Consider the following 21,564-nt stretch of genomic DNA (forward strand, 5'->3'; position numbering starts at 1 on the left):
CTCTCCTAGCCCTAGTCCAAAGGCAAAGGGTGAAACTCTTTCCATGACAGGACAAGAAGCAGCAACCTCCCCTGGCATGGAGTCATGTGCTTTTAAACGCAGGCACCAAACGGAAGGTCTCTCAAGTTTATTAGTTGTCAAGAACGTTGCTGGTTATGAGAGGAACATTAAGTTTGACAGTGTCTCCCCACACTGGTGCTGCCACCTCTCCATGCCACACACTGGGACCCGGCCCTGCACTTGGCAGAGGTTGAGTGTTGCTGTTCCTGTTAATATTAGCATTATTGCTGCCTTGCGATTTGGGGTGCTGTTGTTCTGCTTTTCAGAGCAGAATCTGTTATTAGAGCAAGAGCCAACTGGTGTCAACTTATAAACAACAATCAGGTGACCAGAGCAGGTGCAGAAGTTGCTGCTCCAACAGCTCCACCAGTGGTTCCAGCATTCACTGCCTGAGCACTGCAAGAAACAAAAATGGGATGAAGAGGGCTTTGATGACTCACCCACAGCCCCATCACAGCACTGCACCTTAGAATTAAACTTTGCCCTTAGCAGAGAAGCCTCTCCCTCACCTCAGCAGCAGCTTCAGCACTCTCCATCTCCAGCAGACATGGTGGCATGTCCAGTGCCTGCTGGGCAGGGACAACACTGGGATGAAGGGCAGAGCCACACTTGGTGAATCCCCTCAGGAAGAGACAACCAAGTGGAGCCCAGCAACAGCCACAGGTCAGCAGGATCAACACCTCAACCAAAATTCCTGGTTATGGCAGAAGAGGAATGGAGGTGGTGCACTCTGTTGTCTGGAGGTGCATCCTGAACAGACATGGCTAACCGGGACGAGCACCACGTGTGGGCTGGCAGCATGAAAAGCAAATCTCAACCACCAAGAGCAGCAGAGTACAATCAAACAATCCCTTCCCTCCCCAAAAAGCAGCCTCTGGTTTCATCCCCCTGAAGTTTTCACCTGGTAAAATACACAGACCATAGCTCAGGCTTCTGATCCAGCAATTGTGCAAAACATCCTTGCCCTTCCCAAACTGGATGAGCAGAATTTAAACTCATGAAGTGAACCACCATTTCTTATTCAATATGAACATGCCCGTCAGGTTTGAACTGGATCAAAAGCCAGCACAAGGTTTTTCCTTCCCCACCTCCCATCTAATTGTAGCTCAAACCCCATCCAGCTCTCATTCAGCTGCTGGCAGCACCACAATTGGACACTTCCAAACTGCATTTCTGGGCTTAAACTAACTAAGGTGGGAAGTGGCCGCAGCCACTTGGAACATGCAGGATTGACACACTGAACAAGGCCACAGGACAACCAATCAGTTTCCCAGAAATCAGAATAAGCTTCCCTAAAATAAAAAAAATTAAATTACAACAGATTAAAAACACAAGTTAGGTGTCAAAACCGACATCAGCTAATTCCAAACAGCCAGCTCAGCTCCTGACTTGCTATCAGCCAGCTTGCTGTTTGGAGGATGAGAGATAGGGAACATTTTCCAAGAATATTACAAAACAAGTATGTAGATCTATTCAAAACGCAGGAAATCAGGTCTGAAGTGGTTCCAGGTTACTCTTGTCTCACATCTTCAAGAAATAAATGCAGGTAATTGAAGAAAGTCACTTGTCTATTTTCTGCTTCCAGCTTCCCACAGAACAAGTGCCACTAGAGACACCCCATCAGAGGGTCCTGCTGCAAGTTGTGAGACTCCTCTCCTTGGAAGTTTGGCAAAGATGAAAATAATTTAAAGAGAATAAACTGGCTTTTTCTTAAGCCAGTAAGTCTTTAATTAAAAAAAAAAAAAGGAATTAATAACTTGCCAGGATGCATTCACACACCTGGAATGGACTGTCCCAGGCAAACAGCACTGTCAAAGGTCACAGTTTAAGCAAAACCAGCAGCAGACCATTGCAAGAAACTCAAATCTAAAGAGGTGAAGTGCAGTTGCTTTTGTATCTGCCTTGTGCTGTGAAACCAGCCAGAGACAAAGGCACAGCAGCTGCGTTGCATCCCAGGCTCTCCCCTGCATCAGTCCACACTCAGAGGGCTCACAGGAAGATTCTCCTCCACCAGCTGCCTCTACCAGTGCCTCGAGTCCACCAGCTCTGGGCGCAGGCTCAGCTTCTTCAGCGTTTCATACCCCACCACGATGACGATGGTGGAAGGAGTGGCCGAAATGATGCGGGCAGAGAGGCCTTTAGTCAGCCCCCAGGGACCTTCCTCTGCAATGAGCTGTTTGAAGGTGAGAATGATGGAGCTCTTGCCTTCCACCTGCAATGCCAGAACAAACATTGACAGAGCTGCCAGACTCCATACTGAGCTGCTCTGGGACTCTGCTGCAACTGAACACTCTGGAGACAACAGATCAGCCAGTCCAATAGCCGTGATCTGGTCTCCAGAATTCCCTGAGGAGGGGAGCAAAAAAAGCCCAAAGTCCTAAGGAGGCAGCAGGTAGAATGTCTCCCCTCCTGAAGAGAAAGCCTGTCTGAGCAGGCCAGGCCAGCACTGCCAGCCTTGTTCCCTGGGCTCCTCCTGCTAATGCTGAGGGCTAATTAAGCAGCTACTAGCCAGGATGAAAGGCCCAGAGAGAGCAGGGAAGCAGCTCACCTGAGAGCCGAGGGTGAACCCCACCCCACACTGTGCCAAGCATGCTGAGCTCTTACCTGGACCCGAGCCCTCACCACATCCATGGGGTTGGTGAGTGTGGAAGCTGTTGCAGCTGCAAGTGGCCCTGATATCGCTTGCAGAAGGAGGTGGGGACAGTCTTTAGGAGTCAAACTCGAAAGCTGTTCTGGAAACAGGAGAGAGAGGAAAGTTTCAGACTTTCAGTGGCCACTTATTTCCTTAACTCCACCCCCTAACTCCAACTGATTTGCAGTGAGCAGAATCCCTGATTCACAGCCTGCCAGCTCCTCTCACAGAATCTCAAAGTGGTGTTTCCTACACCAACCAGAAAGCTGGCACAGCACAGGGAGCAGGACTCATCATACTGGTGGCTCCAGGACACTGCCCATGCTTTGTCCCACAGCCTCCCATTAGCTGCCACACTCCTCTTTGCTCCCAGGCCTGTGGGGCAAACTGGACAGAATGAGCTTCCATGTCCCCAAAACAGGGCATGAAAAACCCTCTTTGGAAGGTTGGGGAAGCCTTAAGACAAGGCTCCATTGGAAGGTGTCTGCAGAGATTTGCACAGAAAGCTGACACTACTGGACACACTGTCCAGGAGATACCCTGGAATCCCACTGTGGATCCCTAAGGAGAAAAGCACCACGTAGTGCTCACCCCAGATTTCCTCACTCTGCTCCTGCTGCCTATCCAATAGGATTCGAATCTCTCACGCTTTTATTGGTTAAAGTTGGACAGAAGACTGTTCAAAAGCCCCATTTTTTTTTTTTTGACAATGAGGAAGCGTGTCTGGCAAGAGGGAAGGAAGTGGCTCTGTTCGAGACCTCGAACGATGACTGGAATCAGGGCCAGCAGTGTCCTTTGAACCCGAGAAGGGTTCAGTGACCCCTGCTGCTGCCCTGGGGACAGAGGACTGGGAAATGCAGCCAAAGAAGAGATTAATTGACAGCTGGGGTTTATGTTTCCCATTATCTCAATTTCCACTAAGAAGACAGGGAAAAGCAAACACCTGGAAGCCGGGAGCTCTGGTCTCTCCATATCAACTGCCTTGTTCTTACATGCCCTTCTTTGAGCCCTTTTGGCATGAAAATCTTATGGTTAATACAGTAGATTTTGATCTTACAAACTGCTGACATGGAGGCTGATGAGAGCACTCCCACAAAGTACAGACCAACATGCCAAGCTGCCACTGCCATTTAAATGCAGCCTGGATGCAGAACCAAAGTTTCCTCTAGCTAACAGAACTCTGGAAAGCAAATAGGACCTTTGAGACATCTGGATTTTGAAAAACAGGTGATCTCCAAGACGAACTTTAGGCCCAGCATAGCAAAACCCAAACTGCTCATTACCACCACCTTTTGGCAGAAATTAGGTAACTAGACGCCTAAAAACCATGTGCAAAGCTGCACAGCAGAAATCTAAAGGATCATCAGAGGTGTAAATAAACCTTAGCTGGCCAATACCTTTAGCCTTTGGAAACACCCTAAGGAGTACCTGAACTGAACTAGGGAGAAAGATGAAAAACTGCACTCAGTAGAATGATCACAAGATACGGTGCCAATTTTAAAGTTACCAAAACTGAAGCAACACCTAAAAGAAATCCAGGGAAGATTTAGCCCTTCTCTCTGCCTGTTGTTTGGTTTTGTCATGAGATCTGTGGCTCTTAAAGTTCCTTTGCCATATATGAGATTCCTGAATCTACATGAACTGAAAAATGAACTATACTTATATTGTGGCTCCAAAACTCTGCCCCAACACAAGAACCTTCCCCACTCCAGTGGAGAAGGCATTATTTGGGATTAGTGGAAGAGAAAGTTAAAGCAGATGCATAAAGTCCCACTTGCCTAGAGCCATCCAGTTTGAAGCACTTGGACCCCTTGCTCTGCATTGAAACACTGCTGCTCTGTTAAACTTCCACCCAACACCGGCAGAATTCCTACACAACCAGGTACAGCTCCTGAGTTCAGGACAGATTCTGCTCCCACCCCCAGAGAGAAAGTGAATCACGCTGAATCCACCGTGTCAAGAGTCAGTCCTGGGGCTTCTGGGTCTCCTGGGGTAAGATATGTTTGAAGCCTCCTTTCACTTACCAGCATAGAAGTGGTAGAAGGGCCACCAGACCGCACTGTTGGGAATATAAGTGAGCAGCGAGGCCACATAACCCCTGTAGAAGCCTCTAAAACCGTCAGCCTTGAAAATCTGTACAATGATGTCCTTGGTTTGGCCAAAGACCAGCAGACGTTTGCCATCCTGGCTCTGCACCTTGAACCTGCCCATGCTTTCCCCCTTCCTCTGCATCATGAGGTGCTGGGAGATGACATCGATGGGCACCGTGATGCTCTGGGCCACCAGGGAGGCTGAGCCGCCGGCCACCAGAGATTTGACAGCGTTGTTGTTGTTGTAGCGTGACACGTACTTCCGAGTGAGCTCGTATGTCGTCACGTAGCACTGTCCCGAGATCAGCGTGAAGGTGTTGACCAGAAAGCCCCGGTAGAGCCCAGCTGTCCCTTCTGTCCGCAGGATTTTCACAAAGGCATCAAAAGTCCCGTTGTAAAGGCTCTTGCCCTTCTGAACCTGCAGCCGTGTCCGGATGAGCGTGAAGGGGTAAACGCTCACCCGGATCATCATAGTCATGCAAATGCCAAACACGTAGAATTTCCTTTTGTCCAGGTGCTCCCACTCAATGATGGGGATGTTGCGTTTGTCCTCCATGGCTCCTTGGGGTCAGGCAGGAGAGGTCCAGATCTCCCTCAAAGGTACAGAGCAGATCCAGGCCCCGCCTTCCAGCCCTGACCAACCAGACTGCAAGTGCTGGCACCTGAAATGAGAGACCCCTTGGGTAGAGGACAAAGCCCCGTTTGCTGCAGCCGCTCACATCACCTCAAGCTTTGCTGACTCTCCTCAAGCGCCCAGCAAGCCCTTGCACAGCCTTGTGCTGGCCAAGCAGAGGGACTGTAACCTCCAGAGGCAGGGCCCTCCCATGTGGCTGATGGTGACACCTTCTGATGTCACCGTGGCTGTTTCCTGAGCTCCAGGAGCAGCTGGCACATGTGGCAGCTCTCACCACAGCCCAGACTGCTCTGTGGAAAAACAAAGCTCCGTGCTTTGGGAAGCAAGCTGAGAGAGCCAGCAGATGAGCACCACTCCGGCAGCACACACACCTTTTAATGGACATGCAAGATCAGGGATGGCCAACCAAAGCAGTTTCTCCCTCGTCATTCCAGGTCTGTGATGTTCCCAGGTGTCAGGACGTCACTTTTCAGTTCCAGGATCTGTACAAAGAAGAAAGTGACAAGTCCTTTTGTGTTCCTAGATTCCCTGCATGAATTAGACACATTTCTTTGGGGCACTTCCATTCTTATCTTCCTAAAGCTGGAGGGTGATGAGAAGGTGAGAAGAACGACAATGGGAAAACAAGGCAAAACAGCCAGGTAGAGTCTCCACATTGATTACCAAGGCCCTGAAAAGAAAGGGTTAAATCACAGCCAGGATCTCTCTGTTGAGCTGCCTGTCAGCTACACGAGCAAAGTTCACAATCTCTTCCAACACTGCATTGCTGCTCCTGGTCTGATAACCCCCCTTCCACTGCTGGCTGTGCTCAGAGCACCAGGAATAGGGAGGATGAGGAGGGAGGGGCTGGTTCAGCCTCCCCCAGCCCCAATTGCTGCAGCTAATCACCATGTCCCAGTAGGCACCAACTGCTTCTCCACAACCTGGCTCCTGGTACTTTCAGCTGCTGTAACTGATGCCCTGGGTTTTAGCTTTTATATTTTTCAGAATCTCTGCTGCTTAGTGTGAAACTCTGAAACTTCATATTAGGTGTTGGTGAGTTCTCCTCACAGGGGAGTGACAAAACAATTCCTTCCCAGCTGGAGAATCAAGGACAACTGGTACCCAAAAAGCAGAAACAGCAAGGGAAAGGGGGCAAGCCAGGGGGCTGAGACTTCATAGCCTGGGGCTGTGGTTGGACAATTGACCCCAAGATGAACCAAAACTTATAAAAGTGTCAAACTCGTGACCAGGATCCATCTGGGATTTGATTTGGGTGTAGCCCCAGCCGGGCTCTCACACTGCCCGAAGTGAATCCTTTCAGTAAATCCCGATTTTATTCCTTTTGCTCTGTCTCTGTTCCAGCTCAGCCTTTCCAGGCATCAGTTCTGGCACCCCGGGAAGGGACCTCAAGACAACATAATTAGTAAATTAACTTGCTGCACAATTAGCGAAGCTTGGGCTAAGGAAACGTACACACAGGGCCAGGCAACAAGAGAAGGGCAGCTCAGAGAATCACCCAATGCAACATGGACCATTTCACTGCCTTTAAGGACTTACTGTCTGCATCAAATTTAAAAAAACCCTGGGGTGTTTGGGTGGCTGAACATTTGGGAAAGGCTTGACTGTAGCTGGATGATAACTTGTATTCCAGGTGCTGGCAAATGGGTACTGGAAGTGTGTGCCCAGGCACGAGCTGAACTGCTGGAGAGCAGAGCTAGAGCAAGAAGCAGGAACAGGAACAAGGGAGCCAAAACCTGAGATCTGAAAACAGATTCACCAAGTGAGAAGTCAAAGGGAAGGGCAGTCACCACCACACAACGATTTCGGGGCACTTTATGTTACTAAGAAACATCATCAGTGCCTAAAGGAGCTCCAAGGGAGGGGGACTTGGGACAAGGGCTTGGGATGAGAGGACAGAATGGCTTCCCACTGACCAAGAGCAGGGTTAGATGAGATACTGGGAAGAAATTGTTCCTTGTCAGGGTGGTGAGGCCCTGGCACAGGCTGCCCAGAGAAGCTGTGGATGCCCCATCCCTGGCAGTGTCCAAGGCCAGGTTGGACAGGGCTTGGAGCAACTTGGGATAGTGGAAGGTGTCCCTGCCCATGGCAGGGGGTGGGACAAGATGGGCTTCAAGGTCCTTCCAACCCAAACCAGCCTGTGACTCTTGGAGAAATGTCTCAACACTTCAGAATTCATGAAGAACTCACACAGGCCGAGACTTTCTCTTAGAAACACTGTAACAAAACAACTGAAGTTGTTTACCTCTGGCAGAGAAGAAATTACAGTTATGAAACTATGGCAGATCAGGGGTGGGTGTGGCATTAAGTGACCATTTCATTGCCCGTTGGCTAACAAAATATTTGCTGAACAGGAACAAACAGCATCATACCACAGCTCCTGCAGATGGGCAGGAGAGTTAAAAACACCCAAGGGCACCTGGGTCCAACATTTTTACCATTGTAAAGACAGCTACACTTCACCCTCACAGGCAATTGCCTTGGCAGTTAAGGCACAACAAACACCACAGCCTGGCTAAACAAAACCTAGATTGCTTTAGTTTCAATTACAGCCTTACTGGGTTTTATAATACTGACACACAAAGCTTCCTGCACAGGAATTATCTGCACACAGCACCTGTGAAAACATGACTTGGTTCTTGTTAAGAATCCCACTAGCTTGATACTTCATTTAAAAAAATAAAATAGAGCCTAGCCAATATGATTCCCTCGTGCAGCCTGAGGGTTTAGTCCATACTCCAAATTCCTCTGCCACCCAGGGACAGAGCTGAGTTCCCCACAAAGGAAAGGGAAAGGCTGCCTGCAAAAAACATTCTCATTACTGCAATATGGAACACAAAATAATAAAAGTAGTAGTAACAATAATAATCATCATCATAATAATAAAGATGTATCCTTGATCTTTACTTAGTTTTATGTGCTCTAGTGCTTTGGGTTTAGAATTTCAGCCACAGCTTCTTGAGGAAATAGCTGTACTTTCTCTGGACTCTCACCAATAACTCCTCTCATTCAGGATCTGATTTAGACAAAGTCACTTTAACTCCATGCTCTAAGGCACTCAAAGTCCCTCCTGTGTGGAAGAAGGAAGGGATCCTGGCAGCTCCAGGGATGACCAGCATGGCTGCAGTTCCTACTTTGCCAACATAAAGAGTTTTAATCTTCCAGAAATTTAGACCAAGGCCTTGCTCAGGGCAGGATCCCATCACGCTCATTAAGCAACTCTTTGACGATCTTTCAAGCAATTTTAGGGAGATTTATATCAAAGTAATAGCTATATCTCTTAAGAATTGACCTGCCCTCCAAAACAAGGTACAAGCTCACCACAACTCACACATTCTTAAACTCTGTAGCAGCTTACGTGCCAAAACCATCCCTCAGTGGTTCCTTCCCACCATGCACGAAACAGCATTTCTTGAACTTCTGCCTGGAAATCCAAGCAGGGGATACTAAACAGGGTATCCCTGCTCCTGCTCTCTTGTCTGGGCACAGCCTCAGTCTCCTATACACAGAACTCAACTTAGTACAACCCCCACCCCCAGTTTATGTCCTTTTAATGCCACCCTGTCAGTCTGGTCCCCAAACCACTCTTTGCTGCAGCTGGAGCTAAAGATGATTCTCTGGCAAACACAGACAGGGCCTTTGTATGCCCTGGCCAGGGTTGTGTCCTGCCCAGCATGCTAATGCCTCAGCACCCGCCTGGGAACCATCCCGAGTCAGCGCCGAGGCTGCCTGGCATCCCCTTCAGCAAAGAGCCACAGAATAGTCTGAGCTGGACGGCACCCAGAAGGGCGTCGAGTCCCAGCTCTTGAGTGAATGGCCCATTCGGAGATCGAACCTTGACCTTGGTGTTATAAGCATGGTATCCAACTCACCGAGCTAAACTAATCCACTGCTCGCTCCTTAAATCAGCCCAGGGTGGGAGCGGATACAAACCCGCGAGGGAGTCCTGGCTATAACCCCAGCCCTGCTGACAACCCGCAGCTCTCCGGAGCAGCTGTCACTCGGTCCCCGATGTGACAGCGGCACTCTGATGACCGCACTTCTCTCCCCAGCACCTCCAGCCCCCTCACCCTCCTACCCCCGAGCGAAACCACCAAGTCTGATCCCTGCTCCGCAAAAGCTCGGCCGCGCTCTGAGGCCGTCAACAGCGGCAGGGCTCGGTCCGGGATCCGCTCAAGGTCACTGCCGGGCCAGACGCGTCCCCAGCACCGCGGCTCCGTGTCGCGAGGGTGTCCCCACTGTCCCCAAGCCAGCTTTACCCTGCAGCCCAAGGGTCTCTGACCGGTTTCCCGTCCACCCCGGAGGGGACTTCGGCCTCTGCCCTGGGGAGGTCCCTAGACCCTCCAGCTCCTTTCCCCAAGGCCGTTGAAGCCCCGTCCCGCTTGCCCCGGGGGGCCTCGCTGAGGGGGGCTCCGGGCCCTTCCCCGCCTGCCCCGGGACACTCCGGCCCCCTCTCCCGGGGTCTTTCAAGGCCAAGTCGGTCTCACATCAACCCTCTCCCCGACCCTGGTTTACGTGCACCCCTCGGCAGCCGCCCCCTCTGCCCTACCTGCCGCCCTCCCGTCCAGCCGCGCAGCCTCCACACCTGCCCAGGCCCCCGCTCAGTCGCCGCCGCCTGCACCGGCGCCGCGCCGGGCCGGGCCACCACCGTTAGGCCCTGCGGCGCCGCTGCTGGCCCAGATCAAGCCTCTCCCCGGCCCGCCGCAGGCCCGGCCCCGGCCTCGCCACCCCCTCACCTCGCACCGGCAGGAGGGACCCCCGACGACCCCCCGCCCGGCCCGGCCTCGCCGCCCCATGGCCGCTCCCCGGCCGGAAGTGACCGGCGGCGTCAGCACCCGAGCACCGCCGCCATCTTGGGAACGGGCAGAGGCCGCACCGGAAGTGCTTGCGCTCTTCCGGCCCGCAGTAAAGAGGGCGGCGGGGGGAGGGAGGGGCGCGGGCCTTAAAGGGACCGCGCCGAAATACGGATCTTAAAGGAGCCGGAGCGCGGCAATGAGGGGAAAACAGCACGGATTCACCGCAGGAAGAGAGCGATGGGCGAGAGTGAGAGGGTTGTTCCCCTGTCCCCACTCTCCCGGCCCCTCACTGCACGTGTACACTGCACAGGAGTGTCTGTCTTACAGGCCCTCGCGTGTTCTCCTGGCCCAGGCCTCGCACACCCCCACGCACATTGCCCAAAAATCCCCCCGAGCTGCTGCATGGACCCAGCAATGTAAGCCATTGAGTTTTCCAGTTTTTTTAATAAAAAAGCAAAGAGCAGGAAAATGTACAGCTGGTTTGACTTTAAAAAGGCAGATCAAAGACATTGGAAATGGGGTGGGGGGACAGCTAGGGAGAAGTGGGGGGCTCTGCCACCCCGGGGACCCAAGGGTTGGGATCATGCAGTGCTGAGGGGTGGGTGGCAGTGCAGGGTGAGTGCCCAATGGGGTTGGCTTATGGAGCCCATTGAGCCCAACTTGCCCCATGTTGAGGTTTTAATGGAACCTGGATTTTTTTCCCTGTGGTAATACCAGTGTCAGCATCCACCATTTCCAGCCATCCCCACCCCACGTCCTTGCCCCAAAGCCACATTTCTCCTCTGTGCCACATCCTTTGCCTGTCCCCATGGCCGTCTTTTGCCCTCCACTCTCTCCCCATCCCACTCCTGCTGCTCTCAGGGCCCATTCCACCCCCTACCCCAGAATGTGAACCTTAGGTTAAAACAGGTGTATTAAATTAAAAAACAAAACAAAACCGAAAACCTTTTCACATTCACATCCCTCCCCATATCCCCCCTCTCCCAGGGTCTCCCTGACCCGCTGGCAGTGTCATGCCATGTCCCCTGCTGGCACGTGGAGTCGGTTGTTGTCAGCGTCGATGTCCCCATCAAGCTGGAGGCAGCAAGCGCGGGAGCTTTCATCCTCCTCCTCCTCCTCGGTGGCAGCTCCAGGTGCTGGGGGCTCTCTGGTGCCCCCATTGAGGGGCACCTTCTCCCGATGGCGAGATGGGGGGCTGTGGGGCATGCTGCAGCCCCGCACCTTGCTCCGAGCCTTGAGCTGGTCACGGTAGGCGAGGAGGGCCAGGCAGGCAGCCACGGTCAGCGTCACCGCCAGCAGCACCGTCACCGTGACAAACCCTGGCCAGTACGAGCGGCGGCTGCCTGAGCTTGAGGACTCCCAGGCCTCCTCACCCAGCCCAGCCCCCAGGGCTTCCCCACCAGAGTCCCTGAGCTGGTAGTGAGCCACGGTCCAGGTGTAGCCATTCTCTGTGGCCTGGCACTTGTAGGTGCCGGCCATTCCCTGCTGCATGATGACCACCAGCGTGTGGTCAGGCAGCAGCACCGTGTGCCCCCGGGCACTGCTGGGCTGATGCCAGCTGTAGGTGGCCAGTGCAGAATGGCGGGGGCACGGCAGCTGGACCACGGTGTTCAGCTTGGGGCTGAGCCCTGTGGGTGCAGAGAACAGGGTGATGTGGTGCGCCCCGTGTGCCCCATCCAACCCCCCGTGCCCCATTCCGCTGTGCTCCCATACTCAACCCTGTACGGTGGGATCCTCTGGTGCCCCCCGGGATCGGGGTGCGGCTGCACTCCTCCCACGGTGGCACGCGGTGTCCGGGCTCCCTGTCTCAACATCCTGCAGCCACGCACTCCTGCGGCCAGGAGAGCGGGCTCAGCATCCCAGCGACCTCCACAGCCCCTTCCCATTCTCACCCTGCTGCTCACCCGTCCTCGGTGGCGAGGTGGGCAGGCTGGCAGGAGCCCTCCAGGCTGTGCCAGGCGCAGTAAGGGTCCCGTGCCAGCACGCACTCGGCGCAGCTCTGGTGCAAGCTGCAGTTGGCCAGCGGGATCTGCAGGACACCTCTGGAGTAACCCACGTAGAGGACGCCCTGGGGAAGGAGAGGTGCAGGGCTGAGCCTCCCCCCAGCCTCTGGTGCTGGTGTTGGATGGCTGTTGGGTGCTCTGGGTGATCACATCTGTCCTACCTTCCCTGAGGCCAGCAGCAGGTTCTTCACTGGCTCTGGCATTGCAAAGAGCTGGATGCTCTCCACAATGTGGGGACCCTCAGGCAGCTCCACTACCTTGTGCAGGAAACCCTCAGCTGTGGGGCACGAGGGATATCACTGAGGCTTTGGAGCCACGGGAAGGGTCGGAGGGGTGACTCTGTGTGCACCCCCATATAAACCCACCTGTGGCCAGGAACATGACACGATACATGGTCCCCGAGACCCCACGAGTCTCATCCACTGTGATGTGTGTGTAGGTGACGTCCGACTTCACCAGGAGAGGCCGCCCCTGGATGGGTGACACCTTCCCATCCATCAGGAAATGGTCCTTCATGAAGCTGAGGGCTTTGTCTGAGGAGGGACCCATGGAGCACTGTGGGGGAGAGAGGGGTATGTGCTGCTGTGGGAAATTGAGGCATGGGGAGGATGTGCTGCATCACTGCACTGCCTTGTGCCAGCATCAGTGGGGTGCAGAGGGACCCTTCTCCTTTCTCACCCCACTGGCAGTGCAAGCACACAGGGCAAACTGGTCCCCATCTCTTGGGGACCAACATTGTCCCCTGAAAAGTCCAGTGGGCAGCACTCACGCTGCCAGGCCGGGGAATCATGTCAGGGCCACTGTAGACAGTCCAGCGAGAGCTCTCCTTGTTCAGCTCCTTGTACTTGCCCTTGAAGACCTTCTCCAGATCCTCCTGGCTGTAGGCACAGACGGCGGCGCTGCCCGCCCTGCCTGCCTGCCTGCAGAGAGGGATAGCCAGGTGGGCAGCAGTAGGGCACAGGCCCCTGGACTTCCTCCACACCCCTGGGCACTCACCACTGCGAGGTGAAGACGGCGTAGAAGTCAGCACTGCCGTCGTGGCGGAGCAGGGCAAAGGCGTGGTGGATGACGTTGAAGGGGAAGTGGCCAGCCTGGGAGCACACCAGCTGCGCCTTCAGGAAAGTTGTCCACTTCTTCTGCAGCACCTTGTCCCCCCCTACATCGCTCTGCCAGAGCCAGAGGGTGCTCATTACCAAGGTGACAAGACCCAGTTGCTCCTTTTGTCCCCTGTCATTGTCCCCCATCACGGTGTCATCATCCCATGTCATTCTCCCCTATCATCGCTGCCCATCACAGTACAACTATTGTCTCCAATATCCTCTCCTGTCATTATCCCACATCATCATCATCAACCCCATCACTGTACCCCCACTGTAGCCCACCATCGTTCCCTCCTGTCACCCCTGCACACACCTTGCAGACACGGGCCACCCGTGGCACCAGGAGCCGCTCAAAGAAGTCGAACTCGTCTGCTGTCTCCTCGAAGAAGAAGTAGACCTTGTCGTCCCCAGGTATGCTGAAGGAGGCCACGAAGGCAGCGTCGGCTACAGGCACAGCCAGGGCAGGTGGGTGAGGAGCTGGAGATGGGGGGGCTGCAGGCACCTCTCCAGGAATCCTCTCCAGGAATCCTCCCCAGGAATCCTCCCCAGGAATCCTCCCCAGGAATCCTCCCCAGGACCCTCCCTCTCTCACCCGAGAGCCAGCGCAGGAAGGCGTCTGTCTTGAGCAGGGTGCGGGTGCCCAGCGAGCGGGAGATGATGGGCTCGTTGCCCAGGAAGTTGTTCATGGTGCCGGCGTAGAGCTCTCCATCTGCCCAGGGACAGAGCAGAGGGTGAGCAGTGGTGAGGACCCTCACCCTCCACTCCATCCCAGGGGTGGGTGCCCGCCCGTGAGGCCACTGGCCCCATACTCACCCACCAGCAGGGCCGTGTAGCTGTGCTGGGGATCAAAGGGACACTGGCCCTTCCCATCCAGGAAGGGTCCTCTGCCACTGGGCACCAATGTGAAGTTTTCCACGTCCTGTGAAAAAGGGGAGAAAAATCAGCCAAAGGAGTGAAAACAACCCCAAATCTGTAGGAAATGACTGTGGAATACCTTGCAGACATGGCCCATGTCTTCAAGGTGGGTGCAGGGATGATGACAGGGGGTGATGACAGAGAATGCTGGGGGTACCCGGCTCCTATCAACTTCCCTCATTTTTGTTTTGGGAAGTGGCAGTCCCCACCACGTGCTCAGCACAGAGGAAACTGAGGCAGGGACAGAGAGCTGGAGTCACTTGAGGGACGCAAAATTGGGATTTCCCTGCCAGAGGAAGAGTTTCTGGCAGCTGAGTGAGAATCACCAAGGGCTCCTTTAGCAGATGGGACACAAAGATGTCCCTTGGGAGGGACACCCAGCACCCCTATCCTGGGGACACCCCATGATTCACTTCTGGGACCGTATTTTGTGGGTCCTCACAGCAACACTACAACCTGCCCAGAGACCCCCTGCACCCTATCCTGGGGAGGACACTCACAATGTAGGTGCATGCGGGGCTGAAGGCATAGGTCCCACAGACGTAGAGGTGGGTCTGGTTCAGGGCCACCAGGACTCGGATGAAGTTGAAGCACTCAGTCTGAGGGGGAAAGAGCAAAGTTGGGTGCTGAGCACCCCAGCAGCTTTGTGGGACCCCTGCACCCCCACAGGGCCATCTCACCTCTTGGCTCTTCTTCTTAAAAGCACATTCAGAGGTTTTCACGTCTGTGGGTCCCCACATTATCTGCAAAGGGAATGAAGACGATCCTGGGCTGTTGAGCCCAACCCTATGGGGGAAACTGAAACGCAGCACAGGCTCCCCCCTCCCCCCTCCCTCCTCCCCAAAAGTGGTGGCTGCTCACCGAGGCTTTGGCACGGATGCTGCCAGGGGTGCCAACAGTGAGGGCCAGCACCCAGTCGCGTGCCCCCACGTACAGCTCGTCCTTGCTCTCATCCAGCAGGAGGACGTCGTAATGGGAGACGTTATCCTGGCTGAAGTGGGTGAGGGTCCTCCGGGGGTCCCCTGGCAGGAGCAAAGGGGATGATGGGGGCCAAGGGATCACACACATACACACCACCACCACCATCTGCATGTCGATGTGGCAGCAGCTGCCATTGTAGCTCCTGTTGTATTTCACACAGGAAATGGGTTGTGGTTTTCCCCTTCAGCTCCCAAATCACCATCACCCCTTCGCCCTCCAGGTCCTCACCTCCCCCAGTCCCCTCCAGGTCCTACTGCAAGAGCTGAATACCCCCAAGGTACAGACCCCCAGAAATGGAGTTCATTTTCCCCCGAGCTGTGCCTGTGATGCTTTGGGGCCATGGCCAAGGGCAGTGCTCCTTTTGGGTGCCACGATGGAGGGATTACAAGTCCCCGAGGTGCCAGACTGGGGGAGTCACCAGCCCCCAGGGTGTCCTCAGGCACAGCCAGGGTCTGCAGATTATCGTTCATCCCTACCAGGCACTGAAACTGGGGGATTTTTGCAATTCTGGGTATGGCTGCATGGGGAAAGGGAAGTGATAGTGCAGTCAGGGATGGAATGGCACGACCCTACCATGGGGCACTGACCTTCTTGCAGCCCGATGGCCACATCACAGCCCCCCCAAGCTCCTGCTTTGCCACCTGCCTTTCAGCTGGACACACCGTGCCCTGTCCCTTCCAGAGGCAGCTTTTCCTCCGCCCACGGTGACCCTGACCCAGGGTGACCCTGCGTGCCAGGGTGACCCTGGGTACCAGGCGGGTGACAAAATTGCTGTTGGATCTGGCCCATTGAGTGCTGGGGTGCCAAGCAGCCTCATCTACTCTCATCCCCCACTGCTTCACCTGCGGCCACCGTGTCTCCAACCCCACATGAGGGTCAGTGATGGGGGACACCCCAAGGTTCCTGATGCTGGATGCTCAACCCTGAGGGTGCACACTTTCCCACGCAGAGGCTGTGTGTCCCCCTCCCCAGCTGTCCCAGCTCTTCCCAGTGCCATACTCACCGCTGGGGAAGGCGACGCGGGGCAGGGGCTCTGCGCAGAGCATGGCAGCCGGCACCACCACCCCACAGAGCAGCCGAAGGGCGGCGGGCATGGCGGGGGGCGGCAGGGATGCGCCCCAAGAGGGTCCCACCACCATCCCTGCGGGGAGGGCGAGGGTGAGGGCACACGCTGTTGGGCTGCGTGTTGCTTCACCCGGCGGAAACAAGACAGGGGAAGCAGCACCCGGCAGAGAGATGGGGGATGGGGGGGCCCTCAGCGCCTCGAGCCCCACGTGGCCCCCCAGTCTAGGCACCAACTTCCCACTGCTACACAGCCGGAGACATCCCCTCGGCCTGCGGGGCTCCTGCACCGAAATCCCTGGCACAGTCAGACATGGCCCCTTGCCCCCTGGGGCTCCTGCACCAAAATCTCTGGCTCAGTCAGAGATGTCCCCTCACCCTCTGGGGCTCCTGCACCGGGAACCCCGGCAGAGACGTGTCCAGATGCTCCTGCCTTTGCCCCCAGAGCCTCAGAGCCCATCCCCATCAGGGACTCCTCTGTCTGGCTCCATCAGTTATTACAGCGTCCACAAACGGTGGGGAACACACACGGGAACCCCCTTCTTGCAGCTCTTTCTGCAGCTCATTCCAGAAGCACTGGGGAAAGAGCCACGTCTCAAGAACCTCACGGTCCCCAGGACCCCTTTGCTGATGGCCACCGTATCCCCAGCGAGCGGCATTACCTCTCCGGCAGGCGAGGACAGAGCCGCTCACCTCCACCCCTGGAGCACGGGCACCAGGCGAGCGCCTGAGCCCTGGGGGCTGTGGCCACCAGACTCCCGTGGGCCCATGCCCTGGATCCAGCAGAAGCGTGGCCGTGCTGCCAAGCTCCCAGCCCGGCTCGTGCTGGGCTCGCTGCAGCCCGGCCCAGCCCAACCCAGCCCTGCGTGGCTCCTCCGCGACTGCGGGAACCTGAAAGTCCTGCTGGAAGAGGACGAGCCTCGGCAGGTTGGGGCAGTGGGAGCCTGCGCCCGCCTCTCCTGTCTCGCACCCCTCAGCGACAGCAGCGAAGCCTGGTGGAGGCAGCTGGGATGGGAACCAGAGAGCTCTGCTCCTCCAGCTGGATGCCCAGGGGGTGATGTGGGGGAGAAAGATGTGCTCAGATGCCTGGGTTTGCTTGCTGGGAAAATCTTTGGGGTGAGGAAAACAATGGCATTTTCCCGGTGGATTGTACGGACCAGCAGCTGGCCTGAGCATCATCCCCAAAACCAGCCCCACGGAGGCAAGCATCACCCCAAACCAGCCCCACGGGGACAAGCATCACCCCTAAAATCAGCCCCACGGAGACAAGCATCACCCCAAAACCAGCCCCACGGAGACAAGCATCATCCCCAAAACCAGCCCCACGGAGACAAGCATCACCCCAAACCAGCCCTACGGGGACAAGCATCACCCCAAAACCAGCCCTACGGGAACAAGCATCACCCCTAAAATCAGCCCCACTAGGAAAAGCATCACCCCCGAAACCAGCCCCACGGAGACAAGCATCACCCCAAACCAGCCCCACGGAGCCAAACATCACCCCCAAAAACAGCCCCACGGAGACAAGCATCACCCCAAAACCAGCCCCACGGAGACAAACATCACCCCAAAACCAGCCCTACGGGGACAAGCATCACCCCTAAAATCAGCCCCACGGAGACAAGCATCACCCCAAAACCAGGCCCCCAGGGCTGAGCATTGCTCCCCACAAACACCCCCATGGGGCCGAGCATCACCCCCACAAAGCTCCCACTGTTCCAGGAACCTTCCTCTCTGAAGTTTCCATCCTTAATCCCTGGCTGCTCTGGGATGGCTGCAGGCAAGAAATCCCACAAAACCAAAACCCTGGAATTCCTCAACATCACAGCTGTACCTGAGGTACCCCAATATCCCTCTGGAGCACCTGGGACCTCCTTACCTGCCTCTCCCGTCCCCACAGCCCAGTGGGACATGGAGCCCGGGGAGGGCAGCGCTGTCCTCAGCACCTTGTTTGGCTGGGACAGAAGCTCCTTGTGAGCGCAGAAAGTAGGTTACTCTGCCCCGGATTTCCCACTTGGCGAAGGGCTGGCTGAGGGACGGGACTGCACAGAGCCTTGGACCAGCTTGGACCTTGGACATTGTTCTGCCCTGGGCCGAAGCCACTGTTGCTGCCTGTCAGGGATTAACCCTTGGAATGGCCGTAATAAAACACAGCAACGCAGTCTCCTCTCAAGACGGGAAAAGAGAGATAGGGACAATTTATTGTGACACTGCCTTGCTTACGTACAGTCACTCGCTGCTCCGGGGACAGAATACAGCTCATTGGTTAGAGCAGAAAACACCTCTTGTACAGATGTTTTCATGATAGACAGCAGAGTTTCAAAATACACACTCGGTAAACAGCAGCAGGTGCCTCTGTTTGTTCCTGGGCAAACCTCTGCTCCCAGGCCAGCCCCTGGGAAAGCCCCGTGTTCTCACGAAGCCTTCCCATGGGCAACTTACGGGCAACTCCACAAGCGACCAAGGCTGCGGAGGGGGAGGAGGAATGGGAAAGGGAGCAGAGGCTCCTTGGCGAGGCTGAAGGCTTGACTGGGGCTGTGGTGAGGCTGAGGAAAACCGCCAGAGCGTTCCCCAGAATGAGCCAGGGCTGACACAGGATGTAAGGCGACAGCAGCCTCAAGGGGAAGCCAGAATCCATTCTCAGCCCTACCTCTCCTCTTTTTTAGGTCCCCTGGTCACAGCGGTCTGGGGACATGGATGTAATTTACAGCCTCCCTATATAGAATTTGGCACATGGGAGTGAGTGCCACCAAAGGTCTCTCAACAATGGGATGGTTTAGTTTCCCCTGGTACTTTCAGATTGACCACAGCTGTGGCTTCATGGGTGCTGCTCCTGCTTGATCTCCTCCTGGAGGATTCCCTCTAAGCCAGGGAATATTGTGCTGTCAATGGACATGCATGCTCCCTGCAAAGAGCCAGGTCCAGCCCATGCGCTCAGCTGAGCTGTGATGGATGAAGGGCAGGTGTGAAGCTGGTGACACTGATCTCCCAGCTGCTCAGACATTCCCTGTGCCTCAATTTCCCACCGCAGAGAAGAGTTTAGTCCTTCTCTGCAGCTGGACTCCAATCCCCAGCCCCTGTCACATCCCAGGAGTATCCCTGTGATGTGGGGGGAGCAGGGATGCTCCCAACACCCACGAGGGGCTGGGGCAGCTCAGCCTGGGGGAAGCTCTTTCAACCCCCCCACATCCGGAGCAGGGTGTGTGTCTGTGGGGGGGAGATAAAAGGCAAGGGAGGAGAGGGGGTGGACTAAGGACATGAAGGGGAGGAATTTTGGGGATGTACATAAGAGGAAATGGGAGACGATTCATGGGGGTGTTGGATACAAAGGGTGGGGAGAGCTGAGGGGGGCAGGTAAGAGAGAGGAGGATGCACAGGAGGGAGTTGAGGGGTGGAGGAGGAGTGGAGGGGTGTAAAGGAGATTGGGGGGTGGATGGGAGGAATGTGGAGGCAGGGAGTGCGGGGAGCTGCCGGGGGATGCCGGGGGTCTCCCCAGGGCCGGCACCTCAGCCTCTTTGTTGCTGCCTGACATCATCAGCGCTGGGGGTCCCCCAAGCCCAACCCCACTATGGCGACTTCCCCCTTCCCGCTCGAACTCCCGCCCGCTCGGAGCCTCCCCAGCCCCCCTCGGGCCCCCCGGGCGCCCCCGGCCCCCATCGCGGTGCGGCGGTACCGACCTGCGGCGGGCGGGCGGGAGCAGCATCCCCCGGGCCCGCATCCGGCTCACGTCGCCATGGCTACGGCTGCACCTCGGCCATCCGCACCCACAGACCCTGACGGACCCCGAGACCCCCCCGCGCTGGGACACGGACACGGAGGAGCGGGCACTACCTCCCCCTACCCCACACACACCACCGACACCCCCATCCCCAGGAGGGGCAGGGACACCCCTCTGCCCCCCCATACATCCACCCCCTCTCCTGACACGTTCCTGTGCCCCCATCACTACATCGAGGCCCTTCACCCCAGTTTGGCTCTCAGCTTTTGGCAACAAGTCCTGCAGCCCCATCTCAACACCTCCAGACCCAGACCTTACCCCTTATCCTTATCCCCACGCTCCATCCCTGCATCCCCATTCCTGTCTCAGCCCTCCCACTTGACCCATCCCAGTTAAGTGCTGCTGGCTCTGGCTTCCCATGCTGCGTGGATTTGGGGGAGTCCCAGGAAGAGGCTTGGGGTACAGCCATGGCACCAGGCTGAACGTGTGTCCCCCCCACCTAGCACCCACAAATTTTGGTTTATGGCATTTCCCCCCTTGGAATTTCCCTTGCCAGAATGCCTGGCCTAGCTGGCGCTTTCAGACCCCACTTCTCCTGTGGAACTTGCCTCCTTCCCCTTCCCAGCTGCGTGAGAGAGCAGCGCCATGACTCCCCAAACAGGATCCCCAGCCACCACTTCCTCCCCCTCTGCAGCCACCGTCCCTGCATGGTCTCAGTCTTGCACAGCCGCAGCCGAGGCACTGGAGAGGTGCCAGCCTCTGCACCAGCTGGGGTGCAGCACCAGCACCCCCAGAAGCCACAAGCCTGCATAGGCCCAGGGGTACTTGCTCTGCCAGGGCTGGAGAGCAGAGCCAAGTGCCCCTGCAGTTCCCACGGGGTTTGGGAGCCTGGAGCCTTTCACAGGGATCTGTAAAGAGCTTGTGCCTAGTGCCCACCAGCACTGAAAGCTTAGCTGGAGCCTGCTGTGGAGACTTCTCCCACCCCAAGGCTGAGCTGCAGCCCCTCAGCCCCGCCTGGTCATCCCCAGGGTGCCCTGTGAGGGTCCTACACCCTGCAGCACCTTGGGGTGTAGCTTTGGGGGGTAGCAGTGGGCACCAGCTCACATCTTAACCCCTCCTTGGGATTAGCAGGGTGGCTTGACCTTAATCTCCCTGGGCACGCAGGGGCCTGGAGGGGCTGGTGTGGGGCTGGTGGGGCCCCCAGCACCCACTCAGCCATGCCCTGCCTGGTAAACCCTGGTGGATGCCAGACACTGCAGTCAGTCCCAGCTCTACCCCATCCCAGTGATTGCTCCAAGGCTTCCTGTGCTAGATTTTCCCCCCCAACAAACTGGTGGTCCTCAACATGTGCCCAAACCCCGGTGTTCCTGCCCACCCTGGGTGCCTCTGAAGAGACCTCAACATTCAGTGTGAGCAAGGCCAGGCCATGGCCCCTGCTCTGGGGTCCCCTTTCCCTCCTGACAGACTCTGGGAGACCCAAAGCTGGGCTCAGATCTGCGGGACAACAAGAGGAGTGGGAAAAACCTGACCTTGAGTCAGTGCTTTGTCTGGAGTGGGGCTGGAGCTCTTTGAC

The 21,564-nt window shown here is 56.1% G+C and overlaps 2 protein-coding genes across 5 annotated transcripts; both read right to left on the reverse strand.

The window, feature by feature from the left end:
- Window positions 1–112: 112 nt before the first annotated feature.
- On the reverse strand, window positions 113–10,301 carry SLC25A44 (solute carrier family 25 member 44). 3 transcript variants are annotated; one of them, XR_015808857.1, is made up of 6 exons: window positions 10,153–10,300; window positions 5,788–5,898; window positions 4,717–5,444; window positions 2,665–2,792; window positions 570–2,272; window positions 113–456 (listed from the first exon to the last, which is right to left on the reverse strand). XR_015808857.1 is itself a non-coding variant. In XM_014892839.2 (5 exons), exons 3-5 carry the CDS (start codon window positions 5,336–5,338, stop codon window positions 2,081–2,083), a joined length of 942 nt encoding a protein of 313 aa, XP_014748325.1. In that variant the 5' UTR covers window positions 5,339–5,444; window positions 5,788–5,898; window positions 10,153–10,301; the 3' UTR covers window positions 113–2,080. The 3 variants fall into 3 exon arrangements, 2 of the variants coding, with proteins under 2 accessions (XP_014748325.1, XP_014748327.1); XM_014892839.2 differs by having other exon boundaries at window positions 113–2,272; window positions 10,153–10,301; XM_014892841.2 differs by lacking the exon at window positions 10,153–10,300 and adding an exon at window positions 9,966–9,994 and having other exon boundaries at window positions 113–2,272.
- A 335-nt stretch (window positions 10,302–10,636) lies between these two features.
- Window positions 10,637–19,848, reverse strand: SEMA4A (semaphorin 4A). Of its 2 annotated transcripts, XM_088181131.1 has the most exons (15): window positions 18,153–19,848; window positions 16,215–16,352; window positions 15,092–15,221; window positions 14,911–14,973; window positions 14,731–14,829; window positions 14,129–14,234; window positions 13,908–14,024; window positions 13,629–13,759; window positions 13,212–13,381; window positions 12,985–13,135; window positions 12,581–12,770; window positions 12,377–12,492; window positions 12,117–12,280; window positions 11,931–12,043; window positions 10,637–11,840 (listed from the first exon to the last, which is right to left on the reverse strand). In XM_088181131.1, exons 1-15 carry the CDS (start codon window positions 18,350–18,352, stop codon window positions 11,224–11,226), a joined length of 2,505 nt encoding a protein of 834 aa, XP_088037257.1. In that variant the 5' UTR covers window positions 18,353–19,848; the 3' UTR covers window positions 10,637–11,223. The 2 variants fall into 2 exon arrangements, with proteins under 2 accessions (XP_088037257.1, XP_014748275.2); XM_014892789.2 differs by lacking the exon at window positions 18,153–19,848 and having other exon boundaries at window positions 15,092–15,252; window positions 16,215–16,350.
- Window positions 19,849–21,564: the final 1,716 nt, after the last annotated feature.

Source organism: Sturnus vulgaris, chromosome 31, assembly GCF_052056855.1.
Source record: "Sturnus vulgaris isolate bStuVul1 chromosome 31, bStuVul1.hap1, whole genome shotgun sequence".
In the NCBI taxonomy this organism is placed as follows: Eukaryota; Metazoa; Chordata; class Aves; order Passeriformes; family Sturnidae; genus Sturnus; species Sturnus vulgaris.